The sequence below is a fragment of the Gymnoscopelus microlampas genome (genome assembly GCF_963454915.1).
Source record: "Gymnoscopelus microlampas genome assembly, chromosome: 23".
NCBI classification, from domain to species: Eukaryota; Metazoa; Chordata; class Actinopteri; order Myctophiformes; family Myctophidae; genus Gymnoscopelus; species Gymnoscopelus microlampas.
Window position 1 is genome coordinate 18824558 of NC_139960.1, and position 27658 is coordinate 18852215.

Sequence of the window (27658 nt, forward strand, 5' to 3'; positions counted from 1 at the left end):
ATAGCAGATCAGATGCGTTGTGAGCTTGTAGATCTGCTATTTTCAAATAGCCTAGGTATAAAATAGGGCTAAAGTGGTTAATGTATGTTTTCTAATATAATGATTTATATCTGCAAAGTTCTAGTAAGTTTTAAGAGTAAAAGTACAATATTTGCCTCCGAGATGTAGTGGAGTAGAAGTAAACGTATTGGAAAATGGAAATACTCAAGTAAAATACAAATACCTCAACATTGTACTTAAGTACAGTACTTGAGTACATGTACTTACTTTCCACCACTGCTGCTCACAATCTACCTGTCTCGCTCTCTGCCCTGTCTGTGTTTCATCTCATGTTGTCTGTCTGTCTGTCTGTCTCTCCCAGGTTCAGACGAGGTCCTCAGTCGTCCCTTGGCTCCTATGGCCCCCCATGGGACCACTAGGAAAGGGAGGGAGGAAATGAAGTGTTTCTAATACAGATCATCCATGGCCGTGTGGATACACAGGGCTCACCCAGAGATGAATACTGCTCTACATTTATACCCTTTGTGTTCTTCATGGAGCATGCAAGGAAATGAACATGGTGTGGTTGATGGCGTTTTGTCCCAGTAGCACAAAGTAAAGGTAGGATAAAGTAGGATAAAGTAGGCCACTGCACTTACTTGATTTATCAGTTAAACAGCAAGTTTTCTGGGTGCAAAGCAATGCAGGGTTGTGATCTCCCATTCCCTCTAAGACTCGGGGTGCCTGCTTTGCACCAGGGTACATTGTTATTTAAATGACGGATTTGGTGAGTTGGAGGAGACGCAAAAACACTAAAACACAGCATTAATAATGTGATATAAGGATGCGGAGAAAAGTGGAAATTAATACCTAAGGGTATAGAGCTACATGAAGGGCCATGGGATCACCAAGGTCAATAGGGAAGGTGCGTGACAAGTCCCATGGCAATCCAGCCAGTAGATTAAGAGATATTTAGATTGGAGCCAACGTGTTGGACATACAGATGGACCAACGGACCAACAGATCAACCATCTAACCAACAGACAGGTCAACCAACATTCCATTCCTTAAAACAATTCTGTTAAAGTGTCGGCAAAAAAATCACCTGTCTGGTTATTATTTGTTATCTCCAGCATTCAGTTGACTGGGTGTACGTGTGCCCACCTGATATAGGTGGATAATCCATTCTAACATTCTGTCCATAATGTCCCATATTATGACACTGATCCCTACTTGATAGATGCCTTCTGCAGCTGTCAGTCGTAGATGCCACTATTCAATGTTCAAATTCTCTGTCTCTTCTTTTTTGTTCATCAGTTGGAAAGACCATTGATTGCCTGTAAATGGAAGAAAACCAATGGATATTGTCAGGGCTTCTAAATTTTGCACAAAGCTTTTGGTTGTAATTATAGACACTTGCAGGGACCTGAATGTGCAGTCAGAACCTTTTTTTGTTCAGTTTGGGAAACAAAAAGTTAAGTGAAAGATATTGCCCCTCACCCGTTGCTGGTTATCATAGGTTTCAATCTGGTCCTCTTCCTCACTGAAAGGGGGGGGCTCTTTGCTATTTGAAATCTGGACAAAGACAAGAAGAATAGAGCCTGTGAATGTAACTCCTACGTGACATTAACTTCACAGCAGTGTTGATTTCGTCGACTAAAACTATAACGTAAAAATGTTCGTCAACTACCTTTTTTCACTGATGAAAACTAAATAAAAACTAAATAAAAACTAAGCTATGATGACTAAAACTAAGACTAAATATAATGACAATTTCGTCAACAATTAAAAACTAGACAAATGTTAGTGAGGGACTCTAGTGGAGAAGAGACCCAGAAGAACTGAAAGACAAGTCAAAGACAAGTTTGGTTGCGCTCGGGTGTTGCACTCTGAAAATAGCAGATCTACAAGCTCACAACAGTTGTGAGCTTGTCGATTGGCTATTTTCAGCATGTAGCCAAGTGTAAAATCAGCGTCACAACGTCATCAAGGCACCGCCAGAATACATTTTAGTCGACTAAATCAACTGTAGATTTAGTCGACTAAAACTAGACTAACAGTAAAATATCTCAGATGACTAAAATATGACTAGAACTAAATGGAATTTGATTCAAAAGACTAAAACTAAATCCAAATTTGCTGTCAAAATCAGCACTACTTCACAGACAGAAACATGTTGTGCTGGTTATGCAGCACTCACCCTGCCAATGATGGCGTCCTGTGTGTTTCCACTGGCTGCCTCTAATTGGATGAAGAGAATGGCGTCGTGGACAGAGACAAAAAGGAGGTCTCTGGTAACAGTTTCGTCAAAGAAGACAAAGGCCTCCATTTTCCGCACAATTTCGTCTGAAATATAAAATGACAGTTACAGTAAACACTTGAACCCTATTAGAGCAGAGGTCTTCAACAGGGCGTCCGGGACCCCTAGGGGGTCCTCAGAGTTACTACAGGGGGTCCGCCCAATTTCTTTGTGTGATTTTTACATTAACCACTTCAACCAAGCATCCCTATTCTGAGGAGAACTTTAGCCAAAAATAGCAGATCTACGGCTTGTAGATCTGCTATTTTCGTCAAATGGTTTGGTATAGGGGGAAAAGAGCAGACTAAGTACAGAGTTAAAGGTCAGGTTTACTAAGTATTGTTTAAGAGCATGGTTAAATGTCTGGAAATACACATTAACATGAATACAACATGATAGTGCTGTGAAACAAGTCTATGAAGCTGCCTATGAAATCTATGAAGAAAGAATATATTTTATACAATATATAATGGGGGTCCCTGCTTTATCTCTCTCTCAACCAAGGGGTCCTTGGCCTGAAAACGTTGAAGACCCCTGCTATAGAGTCACTGTTCTGGGGTGAACAACACAGCGAAAACAGCAGCAATATAAGCTCAAATCGTGTTGGAACATGACACTGTGAGCTTGTTGATCAGCTATTTTCGTAGAAGAGATTTGATGCAGAGGGAAGAAATTAGAGGATCTAGTATAGAGCCATGTGGGACTCCGGTCAATTAAGTAACTATACTGTTATGTGAGGGAGAAGAAGCTCAGAAAGCAAACACAAACATAACAATAATATAGCAAAAAGTACCATCACAGCCCGCAATGTAAACATTGACTCCAATTCGCAAGAACTCTTTGATGACCTGTTGAGGACAGCAAAGTAGGGAATTACATTGACTATGCTCATTAAACAGAGAGACTTTTAATGTCTGCCGATGCACAACATAATCACACATCACTTCAGCTCTCTCTCCCAGCTTATAGTATTTCTCCTCTAACATTTTCTCCTTTAGCTCTTCATTCATTCATTCATTTGTTGATTCGTTAATTCATTCATTTGTTGATTCGTTAATTCATTCATTCATTCAGGCACTTTGTCCTCTATGTAAATGGTAATTCCATGGTCACAGCGATTGTATCACTATCATGTACAATATACCGTACATGAAATATGTGCTCAAGTACCAGTGTGGATTTTCGTCGACTAAAACTATGACGAAAAATGTACGTCGACTACCTTTTTTCACTGATGAAAACTAAATAAAAACAAAATAAAAACTAAGCTATGATGACTAAAACTAAGACTAAATATATTGACAATTTAGTCAACAAATAAAAACTACACTAAAATATTAGGGAGGGACTAGTGGAGAAGAGATCCAGTAGAACTAAAAGACAAGTCATTTTATGCTTGGTTGCGCTTGGGTGTTGCATGCTGAAAATAGCCGATCTACAAGCTCACAACGCGTCGCAGCGTGACGCGTTGTGAGCTTGTAGATCGGCTATTTTCAGCATGCAACAAAGTGTAAAATCAGTCATTACGACGCCATCAAGGCACCGCCAAAATACATTTTAGTCAGCTAAATCAACTGTAGATTTAGTCGACTATAATCTTATGATATTTAGTCGACTAAAACTAGACAAAAACTAAAACATTTCAGATGACTAAAATATGACTAAAACTAAATGGAATTTTATTCAAAAGACTATGACTAAAACTAAATCAAAATTTGCTGTCAAAATCAACACTGTCAAGTAGAATGAATAGGTGAAAAGGTGAACTCACCAGTCTCAGGCTCTTGACAGCCACCACGTCCAGGAAGGAAACGGCGGTGAAGTCCAGAACCAGACTGTGGACGTGAACCTTTGGCACCGACACCCTGACAGGCAGCTCAGAGGACCAGTCCACCCACACCTCCACCTCAGAGGAGGCCCAGTCTCCTCCATCCTCTGCCTGACCGAGGTCCGGCCCTGCACTGCTCCTCTCACTTTGAAATCCTCTGTTTTCTATGCCCAGCGCCCTGCCCGGCACAACCTCTCCTGTCTGAGGGATAAATGCTTCGTTTATGCTCCATCGTACGACGGTGTCCGTGTCGCAGTGGTGGAAAAAGTACTCAAATGTTTTACTTTTAAGTAAAAGTATCAATACTGCAATGTAGAAGTATACTCCGTTACAAGTAAAAGTCCGGGATTAAAAATTGACTTGAGTAAAAGTACAAAAGTATTGGTATCAAAATGTGCATAAAGTACCAAAAGTAAAATGTATGTTTTATAATGTAATCATTTATATCTGCAAAGTAACTAGTAACTAAAGTTTTCAAATAATTGTAGCGGGGTAAAAGAACAATATTTGCCTCTTAGATGTAGTGGAGTAGAAGTACAAGTACAGACAATTTGAAATACTCCGGTAAAGTAAAAGTACCTCAAAATTGTACTTAAGTACAGTAATTGAGTAAATGTACTTAGTTACTTTACACCACTGGATGCGACACATCAGTTTATAGATTATATAGATTATAGGCTATTTAGGTTTGCGACACCGTCATACGACAAAGTACTAAACACTGACAAACTCCAGGAGGGAAATGACTGATGAGATTTAAATTACCTCTGTAGCTTTCAGTTTTCCTTTCTTTATGAGTTTGTGGATTTCCTTCAGCGCTTTATTCCTCTTCTTGAACACTCTGACAGCATCAAAACCAACCTGCAGGGCAAGTGGCAAGTGGTTCATATATTTTAGGGCAGGGGTCTTCAACAGGGGCGTCCGGGACCCCTAGGGGGTCCTCAAAGTTACTACAGGGAGGCCGCCAAATCTTTGTGTAAATGGTAAATGGTGCATGTATATAGAGCTTTTTATCCAATGCGCTTTACATAGAATCATAGATTGTGCATTACATTCACCCATTCACACACACATTCATACACCGATGGCGCAGGAAACCATGCAAAGCACCAACCTGCTCATCGGGAGCAATTAGGGGTTCAGCGTCTTGCTCAAGGACACTTCGACAGTAACTCTGGGGGAGCGCCCCAGCCCGGGATCAAACTGGGAACCTTGCGGTTTCCAGTTCACTCTACACCCCTAACCCTGAGCCACTGCCGGCCCGAAAAACAAGCTCACAACGCGGCGTGGTGAGGTTGGAGATCGGCTATTTTTGGCAAAGAAGTTTGGTGTAGAGGGAAAAAAGAGGAGACCAAGTACACAGTGAAAGGTCAAGTTTACTAAATATAGACAGTTTAAGTGGTTCAATCATGAAAATACACATCAACATGAATCCAACACAACACTGATGATAGTGCTATCAAATCTATGAAAAGGTTTAATCTGCAACACAATACATTGTATATAGTGGGGGTCCCTGCTTCATCTCTCTCTCAGCTAGGGGGTCCTTGGGTTGAAAAACGTTGAAGACCCCTGTTTTAGGGCATAACCCGTAGTATATAGCTTGAGGAACCGAATAGAACGGGGGGGCCACTTCTCCACTGAACTCAATGGACGCGGCCGTCCTGTTCTATCCGGTCGCCCAACTTTTATGATGGAGAGGGACACTTTATTTTCACACTTCACTCCAGGGGGCCACATTGCATATACCTTATTTGTTTTGCTATTTTTTCATTGGAATCCTGAAAAGTTACATTTTTATTTAATTTCAAATGCATTTAGTTACACTTAGGTTAACTTTATGAACTTAAATACAAATACATTGGAAATAAAAAAGACAACAGAATTGTAATACTAGTCATTAAGCTACTAATATGGACTGAAGTAAACGGGCCGCATTAAGTGAAGGTGGGGGCCGCATGTGCCCCCCGGGCCGCCAGTTGCCCATGTATGCCCCAGTACTTTGAATGGTGTCCTCAAGCTTGATAGTTCTACAATACAGTACATTTTCTACATTATGTGAGCGTTATGCATGACGACGAGACCCGATATTGGAAAATAATGGACAAGAACTCCATAACGCAAAGTGAACAAAGAGTAGTGTTTCTTTGCCACCGTCTCATACTGTATGTTATTTTCCAATATCGGGACACTTTGTTGGACATTTCTGCTTACTTACAGTATACTGTAATAGGCTCAGTGTGATTAGAGTTTATTGTGGAGTTATTACTCACTGTGGCCCGCAGCCGCTCTTTGAAGTAATCAATGTTTGCAAAGTAGATGGGTGAACAGCACTTGAAAATCTTGATCCCAGGTATCTCTGCAATCTAATTAGAATATTAATTAGGGGCTTCATATTAATGTATCTATCTATACACTATCAAATGATGTCATAAGAATCATGTATGAAAGAAATTGCAGCCTTACATTTTTGTAGTCCTTCATGTTCCTGTAAATGTTTGTTCCAGGTATATTTCCAAGTGTGGAACATGCAGGACTATGGAGGGACGGGAAACATTAACATATTCACACATCATGTGTCGGGAAAAAGGACTAGTGTCAATATTTCCTGAATGAAATCTCCATGCTGTAATGTAGGCTATCATGATAAGACATGGAAAAACACCAATGGTATTCAAGGTCAATAGTTCTGTTATTATTAGAGACAAAAACCAGTGGGCCTCCAAGCCTGCTTTATTTTTAAATGAACTTTGCACTGATAGTCACATTTTATTGACTCTTACGTCTCTTAATCTTGTGATAGAATAACAAAGGTGCTTGATCATATAATTATTAATGAAATAAAACTCGCGTAGGTTTAATAACTGCAAAGATACTACATAGTAAGTCAGTAGAGTCCAGAATCTATATTTATCAATTAATTATTAATCAAGTTCTTTTAAAAGGGACAAAAACAATAACAACACACACATCTTACAAATGGCCACCACTGACACACAAAATAAACGTATATATATTCCAAAACAGTGAAGACTGTGATACAGTAGTAATAGATCTCTTAACTAAACATACATGAACAGTATTATAACAGAGTGTATTTTGTATTTACTCACAACTGTGTCCTGACCACCACAGTTCCCATCTCAAACACCAGACCAGCAAGCAGCCCAACGTCCAGCCCCAGTACCACTGAGGCCAGGCAGGTGGCCAGCCATATGAACTGGGAGGGAAAAACCCAATATATTATGACAAAACCTAGCAAAGTGCTGTGTAGTCCTTGTGAATGGGAAAGCTGTTCATGACAATTGATCACATTTAAAATTTCTTACAGACATGTGTAATATATTGGTGTGTGTGTGTGTATGTTCTATAGTGATGAAAAGGCCCGGTGGTTTGTTTTCAGAATTTCCAAAATGTTTCATATTTTTCAAGAATCTTTAAAAAAATCTGAAGTTATTAAACATTAATAAAATAAAATAAAATAAAATAAAATAAAATAAAATAAAATAAAATAAAATAAAATAAAATAAAATAAAATAAAATAAAATAAAATAAAATAAAATAAAATAAAATAAAATAAAATAAAATAAAATAAAATAAAATAAAATAGCAGATCTACAACCTGCGGTGTCATGCTGGGTCGTGAGCTTATGGGTCTGCTGTGTGTAAATGCATTATAATAACAATCTGGCATAAATGTGTTATCTTCTGTATGTTCCTCGTGTTCATCACGTGTAACTGTTGCATCATTGAAGTTGTTTTATGTCAGTACTTGTTGGCATGTTGCTAGCTCCATAGCATTGTACCTATGAGTAATTAAGAGGAGCATGAGACATACACAGTCTGCTCTGTTCTGCCTCCAGAGACTGGGCACCTCCGTCACCTGCATGAACATTCCTTTCAGGTTAGCGATGACGATGGCTGCCAGCACTGACTGGGAAAATAACAGGAAGAAAACACATTAGGTCACGTTCGGCTTCTCGTAATCACGCTCTACACTACACAAATACACACGCGGGCGCGTGCACACACGCACACACACACACACACACACACACACACACACACACACACACACACACACACACACACACACACACACACACACACACACACACACACACACACACACACACACACACACACACACACACACACACACGTCTGAGGACATCAACATTTTAGGATGATGATTTAATGAATGTCATTAAAAATGTTTGGGTTGTTGCCGTTTTCAACTAGCCTAAAGGTGGAAAAAAGCTGATCTAAGCTCACAATGTGTCGCAGCATGACGCGTAGTGAGCTTGTAGATCAGCTATTTTCCGGTATGAATCAGGCATAACTCCAACCTAACCTCTAAAGGTCTAATCCTAAAACTTAACTCCAACCTCAATCTCTAACAATCTTTATTAACGTCAAAACAACCGTTTCTCTTGTGAGGACCAGGAGCATGGTCCTCACAATATCTGTTTCTCAAATTCTGCTATACTTGTGGGGACATTTGGCCCTCAGATGTATAGTAAATTTAACACAAGTACGCGCACACACACACACACACACACACACACACACACACACACACACACACACACACACACACACGGGAACAAACATTTTCCTCACTTTCTGCAGAGACTCCAGCAGGTGGCCCAGAGCCAGGATCACAATCATTACCATGGCAGCAGAGATAACACCAGCCACCTACAAGAACAACGCACACATAGCAATCTGACGACAGGCGTATGTGTGTGTGTGTGTGTGTGTGTGTGTGTGTGTGTGTGTGTGTGTGTGTGTGTTTGACACGTGTGTGTCTACATTGTATATTACAATTGTTGTGCAAAGGTTCAAGAGTACAAGCACTAACTTGTGCCGTGTGTGACTACTTGTCTATTTGTTTATATACTGTAGGATTCTGTGTTTCCCCTGTTTGTTTGTTGTTCGTGTGTGTGTGTGTGTGTGTGTGTGTGTGTGTGTGTGTGTGTGTGTGTGTGTGTGTGTGTGTGTGTGTACCTGACTCTTCCCCCCTGTGCTTTCCTGGACAGCGGTCCGTGACAGCGCTGTACTGGCCACAAAGCTTGAGAAGCAGCCGCAGAAGACATTACTGAACCCAAATGCTATCAGTTCCTAAAACAAACACACACACACACACACACACACACACACACACACACACACACAAGACAAGGACCATCAGATTAAAACTACAACTACACGCTTCCAATCCTCAGTATGTTGAGGTCAATCCTAGCGTGGAAACCCCACTGTGTGTGTGTGTGTGCGTGCGTGTGTGCGACTGAATTAACTTCAAAACATCCAGGACACAGTGTGTCACAGAGACCTAGGGAAGGGCTTGTAAAAACGGGCTGCTGGGTAATGCCTTTCATGTTGGCCTTACTCCCTCAGTGGAACAGTTCCTTCCGGTGAAAAGACCCTGATTAGAAGGAAATTGATAAACGCTTAAACACAAATAAACACACCCACACCCGGGTGTGTGCGTGTACACACACACACACACACGCACACGCACGCACACACACACACACACACACACACACACACGCGCGCGCGCGCGCACACGCACACACGACACAAACACACATACACACCTGATTGGCATCAATGACATAATCATGTTTTGTAGCATAGACCTTGGCTACAGAGACTGCCACGGCATAACCCACCACTGCGGTGGAGAAACTAGAACCCACCATGCCCAACCACAGTGCAGTGTTAGGAGGCTGTGCTGGAACAAACCTGTTTATGACACACATGCACGCACATGCACACGCACACACACACACACACACACACACACACACACACACACACACGCGCGCGCGCGCACACGCACACACGACACAAACACACATACACACCTGATTGGCATCAATGACATAATCATGTTTTGTAGCATAGACCTTGGCTACAGAGACTGCCACGGCATAACCCACCACTGCGGTGGAGAAACTAGAACCCACCATGCCCAACCACAGTGCAGTGTTAGGAGGCTGTGCTGGAACAAACCTGTTTATGACACACATGCACGCACATGCACACGCACACACACACACACACACACACACACACACACACACACACACACACACACACACACTTACTTAAGTGGTAGTGTGTAAACTTTACTTTTCAATACTCATAATTAACCACTTAAACCCCATATGGCTGACCGGAGTCCCGAGTATTTTCTGTTTTTGTGGAGAAGATTTTCGCTGAAAATAGCGGATCGACAAGCTCCAAACGAGTCGCAGTGCAACGTGTTGTGAGCTTGTCGATCTGCTATTTTCTGCAAAAGCCCCACTTCCCCACAATAAGGATGCTGGGGTTTAAGGGGTTAACTGCTTAAGCCCTATATACTTCATAATTGTGACAAATATGACTTTGTTAATATGTGAAAACAGTTGAATTGTTTACATACATTTGTAAATGTGGTTAATACTGACTGATAATATAGACATTTTAAAGATTAACCAATTTATTTATTTTGTTAGCGAGAGCTAAAATTATTATAATGACTTTGGCTACAGCGTGGTGTGCATTCATTTGGGTGTTTTTGTTGGAACCAGTCCGTCCAGCGTTCACTTCAGTATGGTCACTGTTCTGGCAGTCACACAACGTTATTGTTTTTCTGCACTGTGCCTGGCTGCTGCATTACTTAACAGTGATGACAATAAGAGTCAATAAAAAACTCTCTGTGTCTTCAGAAGTGGGGACAGGAAGCAGGAAGTACTCTAACCCCCTGGGGATGCTGCGGACAATACTGGCGCCATAGCGCGACTCCAGATCCATGGCGTAGGAGATCCCCACCGCAGCCACCGTCTGATACAAGGGTGAGAGAGACAGACAGAGGCAAGACAAAGACACAAATGAAGGGACTATGGGACTAGGGTTATGGCATATACGTACATGATGATTTTATGGTATGGCTTTTATTTACTGTGTGTCTGTCTGTGTATGACTGTCCCGGACATAACTCGGACGCCGTCCGAACGATTAACCTTAAACCTTAAATGACCCAGGGGTGTGCAGTGGGAATTGCAGTGGGAATTTGAAAGGACTAATGGTTTCCAAGGACCAAAATACCACGACTGTCTACAGCATACATGGGCAACTGGCGCCCGGGGGCCACATGCGGCCCCCACCTTCACTTAATGCGGCCCACAGGTTAATATCAAAATACTGATATATATATTTCAGCTGTTACAATTCACTACTTCAGTCTATATTAGTAGCTAAATGACTAGTATTAATATTCTATTGTCTTTTTTATGTCCAATATATTTGTATTTAAGTTCATAAAGTTTACATAAGTATAACTAAATGCATTTGAAATTAAATAAAAATGTTACTTTTCAGGATTCCAATTAAAAAATGGCAAACAAATAATCAGGATTCCAATTAAAAAAATAGCAAAAACAGCAGATTTACAAGCTCAAAACGCGTTGCATTGCAACGCGTTTTGAGCTTGTGGATCTGCTATTTTTTAGCTATTTTTTAATACAGTATATGCAATGTGGCCCTCTGGAGTGAGTGTGGAAATATAGTGACCCTCTCCATCATCAAAGTTGCATCACCCCTGATCTACAGTATATCTGTCTGTCCACAGGTCTGTGCAGGATGCACTGAACCTCTGTATGTTTGGAAGGCTGTTGGCATTGACTTCCCTGATTGGCCGACCCGACTTATCGGCTTCACGGATAGTCCGAGCTATGCGTCACGTTTGTGCCTCTGTGCCGATATACTGAAAGTGGTAACGTGTACAATAAAACTCTATTCGCATGCTTCCCCCGGAAATTATATTTTTTGACCAATCACAACACTCGTTTCATTCACAGAGAATGTTAACGGATTTGTAAAGCATCAACGTCATTTCATTGGCCGGTACTTCCGCCAAATTCAACCATTTCCGTCCTAGACAACCAACATCCCAGGTCTTGCCCAGCGCAGTACCGCACTGGCTACTCTGAGAACGGGTACAACGGGTACTCTGACAACAAACAAGTACAAAGGGTATTGCATAAACGGGTTGGGCATGAATTCCCAACTTGCATCGTTCCAAACTTGCACCATTGCCGAGTAGGCCGGTGCCTTCGGACATTGGAACATATCGTTGCTGTCTGGCAGAAACCAGCTAACTCCATGTTTCCCACTTTTGCATTTTTTTCCATAAATCAGTGCTATTGAACACCCTTTACGTCTGTGTGTTGATTAAAACAATATTGAACCAATGAAAAGTATTAAAAAGTGCTTCTGACAAGACCAGCTAACTCCATAGGATCCTCAAACTTTCTAAACCAGCTAAGTCCACCAAATGGGGGTGGAGTTAGCTGTTTTTTCTGACTCCAGGCTCCAACCCCTTTTGACCTCCAACCTCATTGTGAGCTTAGAGGTCCATTCAGCTGTTCTTATCAATGATGAACAAAACCTCCTAACTCCACTTTTTGTTTTGTTTTTGTCATTTCCTGAAAAATGAACATTTTGGAGATAGCTGGTTTCTGCCGGACAGCAGAGATATACAGTGTGTACTCTGACAACTTCCCAACTTACACCGCTCCCGAATTACATCGTTCCCGACTTGCGTGGTCCCCAAGTTCCCCAAGGCACCCGTCTAGTAACAATAATGTAATAATAATAATATTTCTGTTCCCTACCACAATCACTTCGATGGGGATGGGCACTGGTATCTTGTGTTGGAATCTAGAGTTGAGCTCCTTGACGGACATCACAATGACAATGGTGATCAGTCCAGATGACAGGTCGGCCATGTTGGTTTGACGCACGTTGGTGATCACATCAATGAGTGTCTAAACACCAACAAACAATGTCTAAAAAGAAGGGAAAAAGAACTATGCGCAACACAGATGAAGATGTTTTGACACGCTTACATAGAAAATAGAAAACAATCCGTTGTGGTTGCTGGTGGGCACGGACAGGACAGTCTTTATCTGAGAGACAAGGACATGGAAGGCAGCTGCTGTCGTGAAGCCTCCGACCAAGGGGTCTGACAGGTAACGCACCAGGAATCCCACCTGGAACAATCCCATCATAACCTGGGGATGAGGATGAGGTACGGTAGGTAAGGAGACATGATAACAATACATATATTTATCATTATTATCATTATTACTATTATGAAAAGAAAAAAAAAGGATAATTTAAAATATGTATACAACAATGATATAATAGTAAGATATTAAATAGTATATTAAACAACGTCAATTGTTATTGGTTAGTTATTTAAAAAAATTAAAACAGACACATTTTGCCTACGTCAGCAGCTCAAAGTGGCAGCTTGGGGTAGTTTTGCGCCACTGGTTGTATCCGACCACTGAAGCATGTTGATTGAGATTGAAATCTCGAGAGTGAAATCTCGAAATTGAAATCTCGAGATTGAAATCTCGTCTAGCGAGACTTCCGGTGTGGCGCATTCAAAACAATCACTTTGCATAGTGTTCTGTCACTATGAACGTCAGATCTCACCAAAAAAAAACATGCTATCTAGCGCAAGGCCTATTGGCGCGTGTTTTTAGCTGTGGCACGGGATGGAGTTATGACGTTTTTTTTTACTGTACCATTCATCCTAGGATATCATAACATCATAGAAAAGGTAAGAAAACCGTGGTCCAAAATTCTCCTTTAATGAGGGCAAATGGCCAATCTTTTACGTTTTCAATCCCCTATGTGATTTAAATTGATAAACACTAGTTGTTTTGTTTTTGTTTTTATTAAAAACCTGCATCTTCTGTTACCTGAAATAGACCAACAAGCACAGTCATGGTGGAGGCCACCATGATTCTCTGAGTTTCCATTGCCTCCCTGTCCAGCATCTCTGCATTTACCACTGTGCCGTTCACATCCAGGGTTCCATTCAAAGGAAGGAGGAAGTTGTCATCGGGGGCGAGGTTCAACACCACAGACCCCACCATTAGACATGTGACGGGGAACGGCCCTGGGAAGGGAAAAGGGAGGTGTTACAGGCAAGTTGTTGTCAGTAGTAGAAAGTAACTAAGTACATTTACTTAAGTACTGTACTGTACTGTACAATTTTGAGGTATTTGTACTTTACTTGAGTATTCCCAATTTCCAATACTTTTACTTTCTACTCCATTACATCTCAGAGGCAAATATTGTACTTTTACTCCACTACAATTATTTTAAAACTTTACTTTTCAGGTATGAATTATGATATTATATAACATACATTAACCACTTCAGCCCTATTTTATACCGTGGCTATTTGAAAATAGCCAATCTACGCGTTGTGAGCTTGTAGATCGGATATTTTCAAACATTTTAGTACTTTTACTTTTGGTACTTTAAGTACATTTTGATGCCGATACGTTTGTACTTTTACTCAAGTAAATGTTTAATTCTGGACTTTTACTTGTAACAGAGTCTTTCTATATTGCAGTATTGGTACTTTTACCTAAGTAAAAAAATGTAGTACTTTTTCCACCACTGACTGAGACACAAGCTGCTCTGTTCATTGTTTACATCACCTGGAAAGAAACAAACTGTCTGTCAGTCAAACGCATGAGACCTACCCACAGAAATGTGCCTGGAGGTACCCAGCAGGAAGTAGATGAGGATGGGGAAGAAGGCCGAATATAGACCATAGACTGGAGCCACTGACACCAGCAGAGCATACGCCATACCTACATGAAACACACACACCTATAGGTATAAAACCAAATCACTTCTTTTTTTTTTGGATACATTACATCATACAGTTGCATTTATTTTTTTAAACACATACCCTGTAAACTGCACACCAGGCCTGTGCTAATGCCAGAGATGACATCACTAGGGAGCCACTCCCTGACAGGGTATCTGGAGAGCCAGTCAATTAAAGGAAATACACCTTTCGCCATCTTTAGGGCCTGCCTACCAGAACAGCTGCATATGGAGAATGAAGTTTGTAGATTTAATCAACACGCATTCACAGGCGTATACACATGCACGCACACACATTCACAAGCCTACTGTGTACACACGCACTTGTGCACATTCACATGCACGCACACACACCACACGCACACACACACACACACACACACACGCACGCACGCACACAACAGACCTCCCACATGTCCTGCCGAGCCTTTCCTTGAAGGTGCTCTGTTCATGGTTCTGTCTTTCATTGTCTTCCTCAAACGTGGGGTTTGAGTAGATGGGTCTGGACACACAGTATTGATTCTCTGGAAGATAGGAGTCCATAGCTGATCACCTGCTGATAAAACGTATTATAGTTTAAAGCTGGCTTATCAAGGGAAGGTTGGCTGAACATACATTCTTTCTTTTTCAGAAATGGCCTACTTCTCATTCACATAATTGCATGCTTTTTGCGTTAGAGGAAATGTATCCACTGGCATGTATCATGCCTGTGGAATAAAGTTCAAACAAAGCTAGTTTGACCTTATCGCTGAGTTCATTGTCCCATGTGACATCATTTGGCAAATACAGTCTTGTCAGATGTGGGCTGACTGTGATGTTATTGTTCTGTTTACTTTCAGTTTCACCACATAACGATAACCATCCTTGTTTGTTTGACATCTCTAAAAACAAAAATTTTAAGTAAGGAGAAAGGCCTAAAATTTCCATTAGTTGAACTTGGCAGTTTATTGACTTGAACCTGGGGGCTGGTATGCTGGTAAGCCAAGGACAAATAAAACGTGATTGTAGTCCAAAAATGCCCCTGGTCTTTGGAACCTAGTTATCAATGACAGAAACACTAAGGCTTAGAATACATACAAAACAGAACAGTTCAACCCAGAATGACAGTTCATGTTGGTCCATCTTAAAAACCTCCAGGAGCTAACCTGACACCGCAAATCCTGAGATCATTTAACTCTGAGAGTACACAATCCATTTGTCACTCTGAAAGTGTACACACGTAACCAAATGGACTTAAATTGACCCTTGCGGGTACATTTAAAAGGCCCCATTTCCAAAGTGAATGAGGGAGTCTGTGTAACTCTCTCCATCAGTAACATTACATCTAGGAGTCAGTAAGTGGATCAGAACCTGAGCGTGGGATTCCACTCTTCTACAATCAGGCGTATTGTTGTTAAATGTCACCAGGCTGGCGCCACTTTGAAAAGGAGAATCTTCAACGTTTTCAGGCCAACCCCCTAGCTGAGAGAGAGATGAAGCAGGGACCCCCTCTATATTGTATAAAATTGTGTTTCAGATAAAATTTTGCTGCTCTTTTTTCCCTCTACACCTATAACTCTTTGCCAAAAATAGCCGATCTACAAGCTCACAACGCCTCGCGCTGAGAGACGTTGTGAGCTTGTAGATCTGCTATTTTTGGCTAAAGCTCTCCTCAGAAAAGGGATGCTAGGGTTCAAGTGGTTAATGAAAAAAATTCAAATCATATCACAAAAAGATTTGGGGGACCCCCTGTAGTAACTCTGAGGACCCCCTAGGGGTCCCGGACCCCCTGTTGAAGAGCCCTGGGCTAAGGCATGAATCTCTCCCATCTACTCACCACTATTATGTTATTTCCCCATATTGATACTTTTAGAATTCAATAAATGGCCAGAAAATACATACTATCAATCAATTTCCTGGTGGAGATCCTATTCTAGACTTTTTGGTTTAGTTGTGACAATGTGTTTTGTTTTTGTTTCCATATAGCAGATACACAATGATTTACTTCAGCCTGTGTTAGAAAGTATAGGGGGGGGGGATCCTTCTGAACAGTTTGACTCAACCACCTACCTGGCTTAGCTTGTCGTCAATCCTCCCGAAGGTGTCCTTTGCATGTCTTCCTCAGATTCTAAGCACTGGATATGCCATAGTATTATTACACATCCTCAATGAACAGCCCTGTGCCAGCAATCATTCAATGACAACACCAAAACCTTCACTCTAGGAGTCTCTTCCTCCGTTTCCTATCCCACTCGTTCAAGCTATAATGTGTATAATAACCGACTAAGACTCTCCCTGCCTTTCCTACAGCCCTCTTTTGCTCCCAAAATCCTGTCTGGGTAAATTCTTATTTGAGAGGGGTGGGGGGAGTGTAGCTAAGGGAGGCGTGTGTCCCTGACAGAGGAAACAGAAGGGGACTACTGACCACCCCTAGGTTCCGCTGGTGTGTGCTTTTGTGTCTGTGACTGTGTCGTGCATTTGTGTGTGTGTGTGTGTGTGTGTGTGTGTGTGTGTGTGTGTGTGTGTGTGTGTGTGTGTGTGTGTGTGTGTGTGTGTGTGTGTGTGTGTGTGTGTGTGTGTGTGTGTGTGTGTGTGTGTGCGCCCAGTGGTGTAAAGTAACTACTGTAAGTATATTTACTAAAGTACTGTACATGTTTTAGGTATTTATACTTTACTGGAGTATTTCAAATTTTCTGTACTTTTACTTCTAATCCACTACATCTCAGAGACAAATATTGTACTTCTACTCCACCACAATTATTTGAAAACTTTAGCTACTAGTTACTTTGTAGATTTTGATTATTATTACAAAGCATACATTACCCACTTCAGCACTACACATTTCAGCCATTTGAAAATAGCACATCTACAAGCTCACAATGCGTCACATCGCAACGCATTGTGAGCTTGTAGATCTGCTATTTCCAGACAGAGAATGCTTGTCAAGATTTTCTGATAATGTACGGTATTTATATTACATGCCTGCTGACAGTCAGCACTTCATTTGTCAAACTTTTAAAGAAGGATGTTGAAGGCCATTAGGTTGCATAAACCGGATGCAAAATGTATCTGGTAAACGTATGTAACACATTATAAATGGCATGACAAATGTGAATTGCTTAATATACTAGAAAAAATGCACCCTTTCTCCATCTTGTATGGTCTTTATCGTAGAGTCCCAGCTAACGGTTAGGTAGCTCTATAAGACGGAACAAACCACATAGGTCACATCAGGCTAACCATGACGATCTCATCTAATGTGGTCATTCTGGTAGTGTGGAATCCTCTCTAAAAACACAAGGCTATTGCTGATTATCAAAATGATCAGGTTTCATAGGCTCATGACAAATGTATGTACATTTCTCAATTTCGACTCTAAATATTAGCTCTAAATATCACATTTCAATTTTTTTTTGAATTATTTTAATTCACTAATAAAAACAGTGTGCATATTGCATCAAGAAAAAAATATAATAATGACAACTTTGAGGGATGGTGCCTCCAGGAGTCTATAAAAGCCAGCCATGATCAGTGAATGATGAGATCCAGAGGAGAGAGGACTGCTGTCCTCTTCAGCCAACTCCCCATGCTTTTGTTCTGTTCCATTTGATTATTCTTTGCATCCACACACCCTGCACTACACCATGTTCCACGCATCCACACTTACACCACTGATTTACTGACTTCACACCTCATTCCTTTATTGTTATGCTTTCCTTGTACGTTCTCTCAGTTATCTCTCAGTTATGTGTTAGTTTATTAGTTAAATAAATACTTTTGTTATACTTTCCGTGGTCTCCCTCCCCGATTATTTGTCGTGGCAAGAGCCAGCCATGACACTATGTTACTCATACATCCGCTGTATCATCCCCCACCCTCCTCAAACACCTCTACTGGCTTACGATTAAGTTCTGCATCACCGACAAACTGCTCCTCCTCACCTGTACTGTCAGGTCTCCTCCAGGATGACACCCCGGAGCAGAACCTGAGGTCTTCTGACTTGGGGCTCCTCACCATCTCTCACAGCAATAAGCGGACCCTCTGTCTGCGAAAGAGCTTTCAGTGTGGCTGCTGTGGCAGCCTCTGCCTGACCTCTGGAACTCCCTCCCCATGGAGATTCGGGTGTTCACTCTCCATGCCGACATGTCACCACTCCGACTAGTGGCTTCCGCGTGCGGTTAGGGTTAGGGTGAGGGTTAGGTATAGGGTTCGTCAACGTCGGAAAGGCGACATGTCGGAAAGGAGAAATGCACCCGGAGATTCGACAGACACCAACATTGGACTCTTTCAAGTCTGCAATGAAGAGACACTTGTTTACGCAGGCTTTTGGCAAATAGTTTGTTTATTTTTTGTATTGTAAAGCGTCCTTGGGTTTTTGAAAGACGCTATATAAATTCAAGTTATTATTATCATTATCATATTTGATACAAACACTGACGTGATTTTGATACAAAATAAGATACAAAATATGAACTCATTATAAGTTGCTTCTATCAAGATAAGGCTCATTTTGAAATATAAGTAACAATATAAATATTATATATATATATATATATATATATATATATATATATATATACACACACACACACACACACACACACACACACACACACACACACACACACACACACACACATATATATACACATATATATAATATATAATGTAAATTGCACCATAACGTCTCCAAAATTAGAAATGATGTCCCTTCAGAACAACATGCAGGGAGCTACATGCAGGCAGCCATCTTGGATCATACCGATCAGCCCCCAAAAGGTATGCAGAGCACAGGTATCCACCAGGGGCAGAAGACATGTAGCATCAATGACCTAGTCCTAGAGGGCTCAGAACTGAATAGGCCCTATTTCAAACATGATGGGGCGGCCAACATTGGGGCGGCCATAGCTGAATGGTTAGTGAGCCCGCCTAGGGAGCCAGAGACCCTGGTTGCCCCAGGTTCGATTCCAGGCCACATCAGCATATGTGTCGATGAAATGAAATTTGTCCCTGAGCAAGGGTTAATTGCTCACAGGTTCTCATTGGAAACAAGACCGCAAGGACTTTCATGAACAACCTGTTAAAAGGAATTATCCTTATGATAAAAAATGTCTTTATGCGACTTTTGAACACATTTAAGGTAGCAGCATAGTGGTGATAATTTCAACACCATATAGGCTTACCCAAGCTATTCATATTTAAAGGTAGGGCAGCAGATAAAGGACAACTTTAGATAGATATTTAGATAATAGTCCATATCTAAACAACATTGTAACACAATGTTACTTATCCATTGCACATGTACATTGTAACTTTTATTGATTGATTGATTAATTGCATAGCATATGAGCACTTCGGTATTTGCACGGCATAATTTGCACGTTAAGTTTGCCAGTAAAGAAATGCAGTCATGATTTTATTGTTGATTACCTTAACTGAACATATTGAGTTGTTTCCTGTCCAGCTGAGATGGCCACTCAGCTAACTAGTTCCACCTGTGCAGACAGAATGTTTGGCGATAATCTGGCAGGTGCAATATGTGTAAAATATGGGTGCTATAGAGGATATGCGCATGCTTAAAGTGAATGGCACATCGAGTGGCAAATCGAGTGGCAAAGCAACATGCAAAGTGAGTTTAACATTGTTTAATGTTGTTTAATGCAATCAGATATGACTTTTCTGTTTGGATGCATGGGCTGTCAAGGCCAGAAAGTATTTTTTGACACTCAGTAGGCATTCCTGCATAACTTCCGGGTTTGATGATGATGTCACACGCATATCCTCTATAGAGATCAATTAAGTGAAATGTGTATGAGAGGTGCAGTATGGGTGATGGTAAGCTTAACATGTACCAAGTTGGGCTGTTCTGTTGCCAGTGTAATTGGGCTGGACCAAGTCCGAGTGGCAGAGCGGGGGTTGTGATGTGTTTGTGAAATTGCTAAGGATATTGTTGTAGACAGTGTAATGTTGGAGAATCATTAACGGTGTAGTTCATGGAGTTTTCATATATTTTATAGGAGTTAATGTTATATGTATTTGCATGTATTTGTATATTGGTTAATATCCCTTGACGTGGAGTCCAAAGTCCAAACTACCTCAGCTGAGTATAAAAAGGTACCAGCAACAAACAGTGCAAATTCAGTTGGTGGTGAGATGAGAGTCAGGCACCACCATGTCACCTGTGTTGGAGCTCCTGGTTTATGTCTCTTGTATTTTTGGTGTCCGTGAATAAGCACTTTTTGGTTGCATTGTACAAGCGCCTCTGTACTGCTTCCAGTCGTAACAACATCAGTTTAATTAGATGTATATTGATGATATTTGTTTATAGAGAATTTAGGTGGGTTCAACAGGTTGGACTTCCATTCCTGACATCACAAAACTGCTCAACTGAATGTTGGGAGCATGGAAGATTTATCTGTCCAAACACCTTTCCACCATTTATGAAACATAATATTGTTTATGACAATGCCAACTTATAACATAAGTACTGTTTCCCCCCCTCCACGTTATTTGAATAGCCAGCATTTAAAACCACCTGTTGCCCTGCCTTTAGGCTTTGTCCATTTCTATCATGAGTTCTTGTTGCCCCCTAGTGGTTAACATTTGGCCATCCTTCATTTTCTTTGATATAGCCTACTGTACCTGTACCTAGATGTCTCTAGCGCCCACCTACCCTGTTACCCTTGTTGAAAATAGTGGTGTAAAGTAACTAAGTACATTTACTCAAGTACTGTAATTAAGTACAATTTTGAGGTACTTTTAATTTACTTGAGTATTTCCAATTTCAGTACTTTTACCTCTACTCCACTACATCTAATTTGAATGCCTGTATCAGCACTGCCACCTGCAAGTATACAGTGGATAACTTCACAGTCTCCAGGTTTTCTAAAGTATAGCTAACCACTTTTTCCCTGACATCAAACTTTCCGTCATTATTGGCTAAAAAGAAAAGAACATGACATGACAAGACATGCTATGATGTGTTGTGAGATGTGTTGTGAGCTTGTAGATCGACTCCTCCCCCCCCTTTTTGTTTTTTTTTGATAAATGGCTCGTTTTAAAACATTTAGCTCAGTGGAATAGGGTAGACACTATGGCACATCAGGAGTCCATTATTATACTGTACATTTAGGGCTAGGCATATGTGATTCTGGTAATATTACTGATCACTTGTTCTGCATGTCGGTGGCAAAAATAAAATGTTGAAGGAAATGTCCATCACAAGCTTTCTTAGTGATGACCCCTGGGGCAGTGGTTCTCAACCTGTGGGTCGGGCCCCCCACATGAGTTTGGGGGGGTCCCGGCCTAGATGACGTTAAAGTGACAATTTAAGGACTTTAAGACCTTTTATTATACAAAAAAAGAGATGAATTGAAAAAGACCATCAATGCATCAAAGGTCAACAAATCATACTAGAAAAAGTGGTCAAACATCGGCCAAATTGTCAAACAAAATAAAGAGGCAAAAATTGTGAAAATAGCCGATCTACAAGCTCACAACGCCTCGCAACCTGCTGATTTCCCAATATCAATCTGTGGGAACTGAGTCAAACATGCCTCCTACAATTCCAAGTGCTTGTCAGGGTGGGGGGTCCTTTGGGGATCCCCAGTTCAAATATGATTATTTTGGGGGGTCGCGGCCTAAAAAGGTTGAGAACCACTGTCCTATAAGCACAACTTTTGATGTGTTTCATTGTAAAGTTGTCTTAGTAAGAGGAAGAGTATATGACAAAATATGAGATGAACTAAGTAAGAGGCTCTTACATAGAGCACTTCACCCATTTTCAACCATAACTTAACACTGTGTCTCATTGGTGGGCTACAGACAGTTCAAAATCCTGCCTGAACAAATTACATCAATGGGGTACTGATAGTACTGGCTGGAGTCTCCATGTCTCTCCAGCTCTTTATTACACAGAAAACGCATTTTCAGGTCGAGATACCAATTTTATTGGTATCTATTTTTCCTCCCGAGGACTTTGTGTAGACATCTGGTTGGTTGGTGGTTACATACTTAGGTGTGTGACTTGGACGCCGTGTGGACGTCCGTTGTTTGTGCGCACAGTGAGAGAGAGATGTCTGTTGAAAATACATATTTATTATCATATTTGTCTATATGCAGCTTGAATTATGGATTTATTTATTGAAAATTAAGGTTTTAGATGGCTTTTTCCAACCTGTATGCCAAAAATAACCTAATTACAGGTGCTGACAAAATCCAGCCCAGACAAACAAAATCAACACCAACACAACAGTTAAGAACACTTAATTTGTTATTTATCTTATCTGTTAATATTGTATAATCATACCCTGACTGTCCTCAAGTTTGTCAATTTAAATTTAAATACTCCAGCACATGACAGTAAAGTGACACATTAAAGACTTTTAGTTTAAGACCTTTTGAACCCCCCCCCCCCCCCCCCCCCGCTTGTAGATCGGATATTTTCACAACATTTATCTGTGGAACCGAGCCAAACTAATGTAATGCCTCAATTCCTACAATTCCCAGTTCAAATATGATCATTTTTTGGGGGGGTCGCGGTCTAAAAGGTTGAGAACCACTGGCTTAGATCACCTCACCATCACTAAGCCACATGTTGCAGATGTGTCTTAGTAGGCTACTGTACAGTTCATTTGTATGTTAGCCCTTAGTACAGTTTTTTCAGAAATAACGTTTTCTTTGCAATATACCATACATTTTTAAATAGAAATGATTTAATACATCCTATGTCAAAATTGGCTTAAGCGTTGTATTAGATTCTCCTTTAGCAAAAGACATTACCATGGTTACATTGTTCAAACACTCTAGTCCCCCCTCCCCCCTGTGACATCGGAGTGACAGAATCGAGTAGCCTACTCTATGCTTCGATGACGTCATGCTACTATATAAGCAAGCACGAAGCTCAATAGTTTTTCATTGAATTCTGATGATAAAGACTTGAGTTTGTGGTGGGAACAGTTTGATCGTTGGATTTTCCTACAACATGGTCGCAGTGGAGCATCTCATTGCTTCTTTTAAACGCCTTGGTGTGGTGACTGGTAACCAGCCCGCCAGTAATCTGAGCCATGAGGCCACTCAGAGTGCTGAGGCACCATCGTTATTTCAGGCAAGGTCTCAAAGATCATTTGGACAAAGACTAGACAAAAGGATTGGACAAAACCCGAGCACCAGGTCTTGTCCAGTGAACAGAGATTGGACAATGGGTCGAATCAGATATTGGCCTTCTCACACCATAGGAGCTCCAATCCCAGAACCTGGTGGTGGTGGCCATGGAAAGAGTCCAGTCAGAGACCAGACTTCTGGCAGAGATCCAACTCCGGAACCTGGCATGAAAAGATGTCCAATCAGAGACCGGACTTCTGGCAGAACAAGAGATCCAACCACGAAAAGAAGAGAGTTCCCATCAGAGATCAGACACCTGGCGGAGAGGTCCAGTCACCAAAACAGGCGCAATAAGATGTCCAGTCAGAGATTGTTGGAGACCAGTCAGACTTTTGGGCCTTGACCAACTAAATGAGAACAGCAAATATTTTGGAGGGAATGTCAATTACCAGAGGTTCGGGCCGCTACGCGACCTCCACGTCTAGAGTTCGGGCCACTATGCGGCCCTCACACCTACGTCGCACCGCCGATCTGACTGATATGCCCATATATGGAGATCTGTAACTGTCAGTCCTTGTCCCTTTTATGCCCATATATGGAGATCCCCCATGTCATCAGTAAATGCCCATATGGGCATGCCCCCTTTTATGCCCATATATGGAGCTGACCGATTCGTTTGCTGATACCATGACGACACATTGAGGTTAGACAACACACTCCATATTTGGGCGTAGCTGCATTGGGAACTCCTTATATGGTTATGGCTGAGTCATGGTGGTGACATGAGCGTTACGTCAGAGGATGGTCCACCTGCCGGCCAGTCCTCCCTTGAGCCAATTTTAATATAGGATAGGCTATTAATTTAACCACTTAAGCCCTATATTTGGTTATAAGTCGGATAAGAGAATAGCCAATCTGCAAGCTCACAATGGATCGCTGTGAGCACGTAGTGGCTATTTTCACTGATTGAAAAAGAAAAGGGGATTCACTCAAAAATAGGTCCTGAACCATTGTTTGGGAACCACTGCACAGTATGTGAGATCTGCTGGCATTCCAAACCCAGAACCTTTCAGAGGCCAACACAGTACTGTATAGCATGGCACTTCAGAGGCAAATAGAAAAATAAAATATGTAAGAATATATGTATGAGTAATAAGTATGAACATTTACTTTGATTCTAAAAAATGCCCAGCGGTAGATGAACCACTCAGTCAGTTAAGAGTATGTTGGTCAAACATGTATTTGGAGTGAAGAAAATATGACAAAATATGAACATTTAAACCCACAGTGTTTTATTTTTATTCTAAAAAATATATTACACGATTGACAACACAACCCGGCTCAGAAGGTCATTTCTAATTTAAACAAAAAAAAAAAAAAAAAGAGAACAACCAAAATAAATAAAATGATTAGGCTATATTGTTGTTGTTAATGTGGTACATGATGGATGTAATGAGTCAGGACTCGGGAGGAGAGATGAGTATACTTGCGAGAAGGGCCGACTGAACTGCATGAGTACAGACCGGTCAAAGTCAAAGACACACCAACCTGCATAAAGTCTGATTTATAGGCAGATGAGGGACACGGAATTTAACATTGTATAAATCAGGCTTTGGGTCAGAGCCTGTTCAACAGCTCTGGAGTCTGTATTTGCTGATGTAGTTTTTGTCTGTCCCTCAGAGACCAGCAAAGGACATTAACCCTTAAGACCAGGAACGCATCTGTGTCATTTTAAGATTTCTTTGGCTATTCAAAAATCAAATCTTTGCTTCTGGGGGATCCCTGGAACAACATATTTTGAGATGGGGGTCCACGGCCAAATACATATCATTTCGGGGGTCCTTGACATAAAAAAAGTTTTGAGTTTTATAGCAACATAAGTTTTTTCAAAAAAACTGTTAGGATTTAGAAGACATTTGTAGAATCCCCAAGAAGCAAAGATTTGAGTTAAAATGTTGAATCTAAGAAAAACATATTCAAAGATTTGCACACATTTTCACGATTCAAAAATAATAAATAGCAGATCTACAAGCTCATAGCGTGTAGATCTGCTATTTTTGAATAGCCAAAGACATCTTAAAATGACACGCAGATGCGTTCCTGGTCTGAAAGGGTCAATTTGCATATTATCACATCTGGCCTGTTGGAAGGCAGCATCTATCTTCTCAACTCCAAAATGCCCCGATATACAAGGCCCAACTGTTTAATCCAAAGTGTTTGTTAACCATATGAACCTTAGCACTCCTATTCTGGTACGAACATTCGGCGGAAACAGTGGATCTACAAGCTCTCAAGTCACAATCAGCAATTTTTTGGCAAAGATTTGGTGTAGCGGGGGAAAGTAGGGGGCCTAGATTAGACCCTGGGGGGACTCCAGTCAACAAAGTATAGGGTTTAAGTGGTTAAAGTGAATGAATGATGTTACCTTCCTCTCAGTCACCACACCTGCAACCGTTACTGTGTTTTATGCATGATTCCACTATTGCACACGATCCCACAGTTACCACAGTCACCACAAGCTGGCTTCATGAGGTGTGAATGGCAAGGGTGTCAACTAGCCAACATCTACAGTATGTGATGGTCGCAAAAAGCAATGTTGCGATAGCCAAATAAAGTTTTTTTAAATTAAAATTACGTGGCGAGTTAATTTCAACTGGTGCCATGATTGCCTCTAACATAATGATCACGCTATTCAACCCAGTGGGAAAAAAACCTTGAGCCTACAGTATATAAGGGCAGTTAACCTTAACAGTACTGCTGCAGTCAGGGGACTGCAAGATAACAATTCACTCAAATTACAGTATGCCATGTTTTACTTGTCCACAGTGACAATATGGTGGAAAACGTATGAGTTCCCAGGAAACAGACTGAAGGAGGAAAGTGATGCAGATGCAGGCTACTTGTGAATATTTCAGCGTGTTATCACCTCCAACGCAAACGTGGAATCTGAATTCCACTTAAGCACGCTTTGTCATACAACTAACAGCGTTGTGAACTTGTAGATGTGCTGTTCTCACTATTTATAAAATGTTCTTTTTGAACATTTGACTAAAATAAGGACACCAGTAGTAGCCTGACACTCAGCCTGAATTTTCATTTCGTTTCACTCCATTATTCAGTCTGAATGCCCTCTCAGTGCAGGCGTTTTCTGAGATGGGGGCGTGGCCAAAGTGGCTCCCTTTAGCGATTGGTTCATACTGGATTATCCCGATCGGGCCGCGCCGCCGGTTAGATTTTCAACCGAGAAAACCCCGCCTTTCTACAGCATCACCAGACCCTGAATGCGAGGCTAGCGATTCAGGTGCTGGACACCAGTGTTAAGAGGTTAAAAACAGAATATCCCTTCCTTATCACTGACGATGGTATATGTCGTTTAAAAACACAGCTATCTGAATGTGAGATTAGCCAAAAAGAAAGAATGTGACCTCACAAGATGGCGCCACCGCTTCCATTGAACTCAATGGACGAGGGGTGCCGTTTTGTGAGGTTGTCTCCTTCTCCATTGAACTTGACCTCAGGACTGAACTAAAACAATGCCAGTTACCAGAACCCTTGATAGGGAGAATTATTTTGGGCTAAAAACTAAAAAAATCTTTGACCATGATCCTAAAATAAGCTCACTGGTACAGGTATGTAAAACAGTAAGATATAACCAGCCTTCAGAGTAAGCCTCTTCAACAGAAGAGAATTAATCTTCAGACACAAACACCATTTCCACTCTTCCTATAGGGTTGATGTTCATATTAAGTAAGGACAACCGTGTTAAAACAAAAACAAAA

At 41.2% G+C, this 27658-nt stretch overlaps 1 protein-coding gene across 1 annotated transcript; it reads right to left on the minus strand.

Moving 5' to 3' along the window:
- Window positions 1-865: 865 nt before the first annotated feature.
- On the minus strand, window positions 866-17006 carry slc26a4 (solute carrier family 26 member 4). The gene is made up of 21 exons (XM_084049992.1): window positions 16841-17006; window positions 15205-15354; window positions 14881-15020; window positions 14669-14779; window positions 13874-14073; window positions 13010-13174; window positions 12776-12928; window positions 10861-10943; window positions 9713-9860; window positions 9117-9230; window positions 8730-8807; window positions 7945-8040; window positions 7220-7326; window positions 6573-6642; window positions 6380-6472; window positions 4872-4967; window positions 4050-4307; window positions 3072-3126; window positions 2180-2325; window positions 1480-1554; window positions 866-1316 (listed from the first exon to the last, which is right to left on the minus strand). The coding sequence occupies exons 2-21, from the start codon at window positions 15339-15341 to the stop codon at window positions 1293-1295; spliced, it is 2349 nt and encodes a 782-aa protein (XP_083906118.1). The 5' UTR covers window positions 15342-15354; window positions 16841-17006; the 3' UTR covers window positions 866-1292.
- Window positions 17007-27658: the final 10652 nt, after the last annotated feature.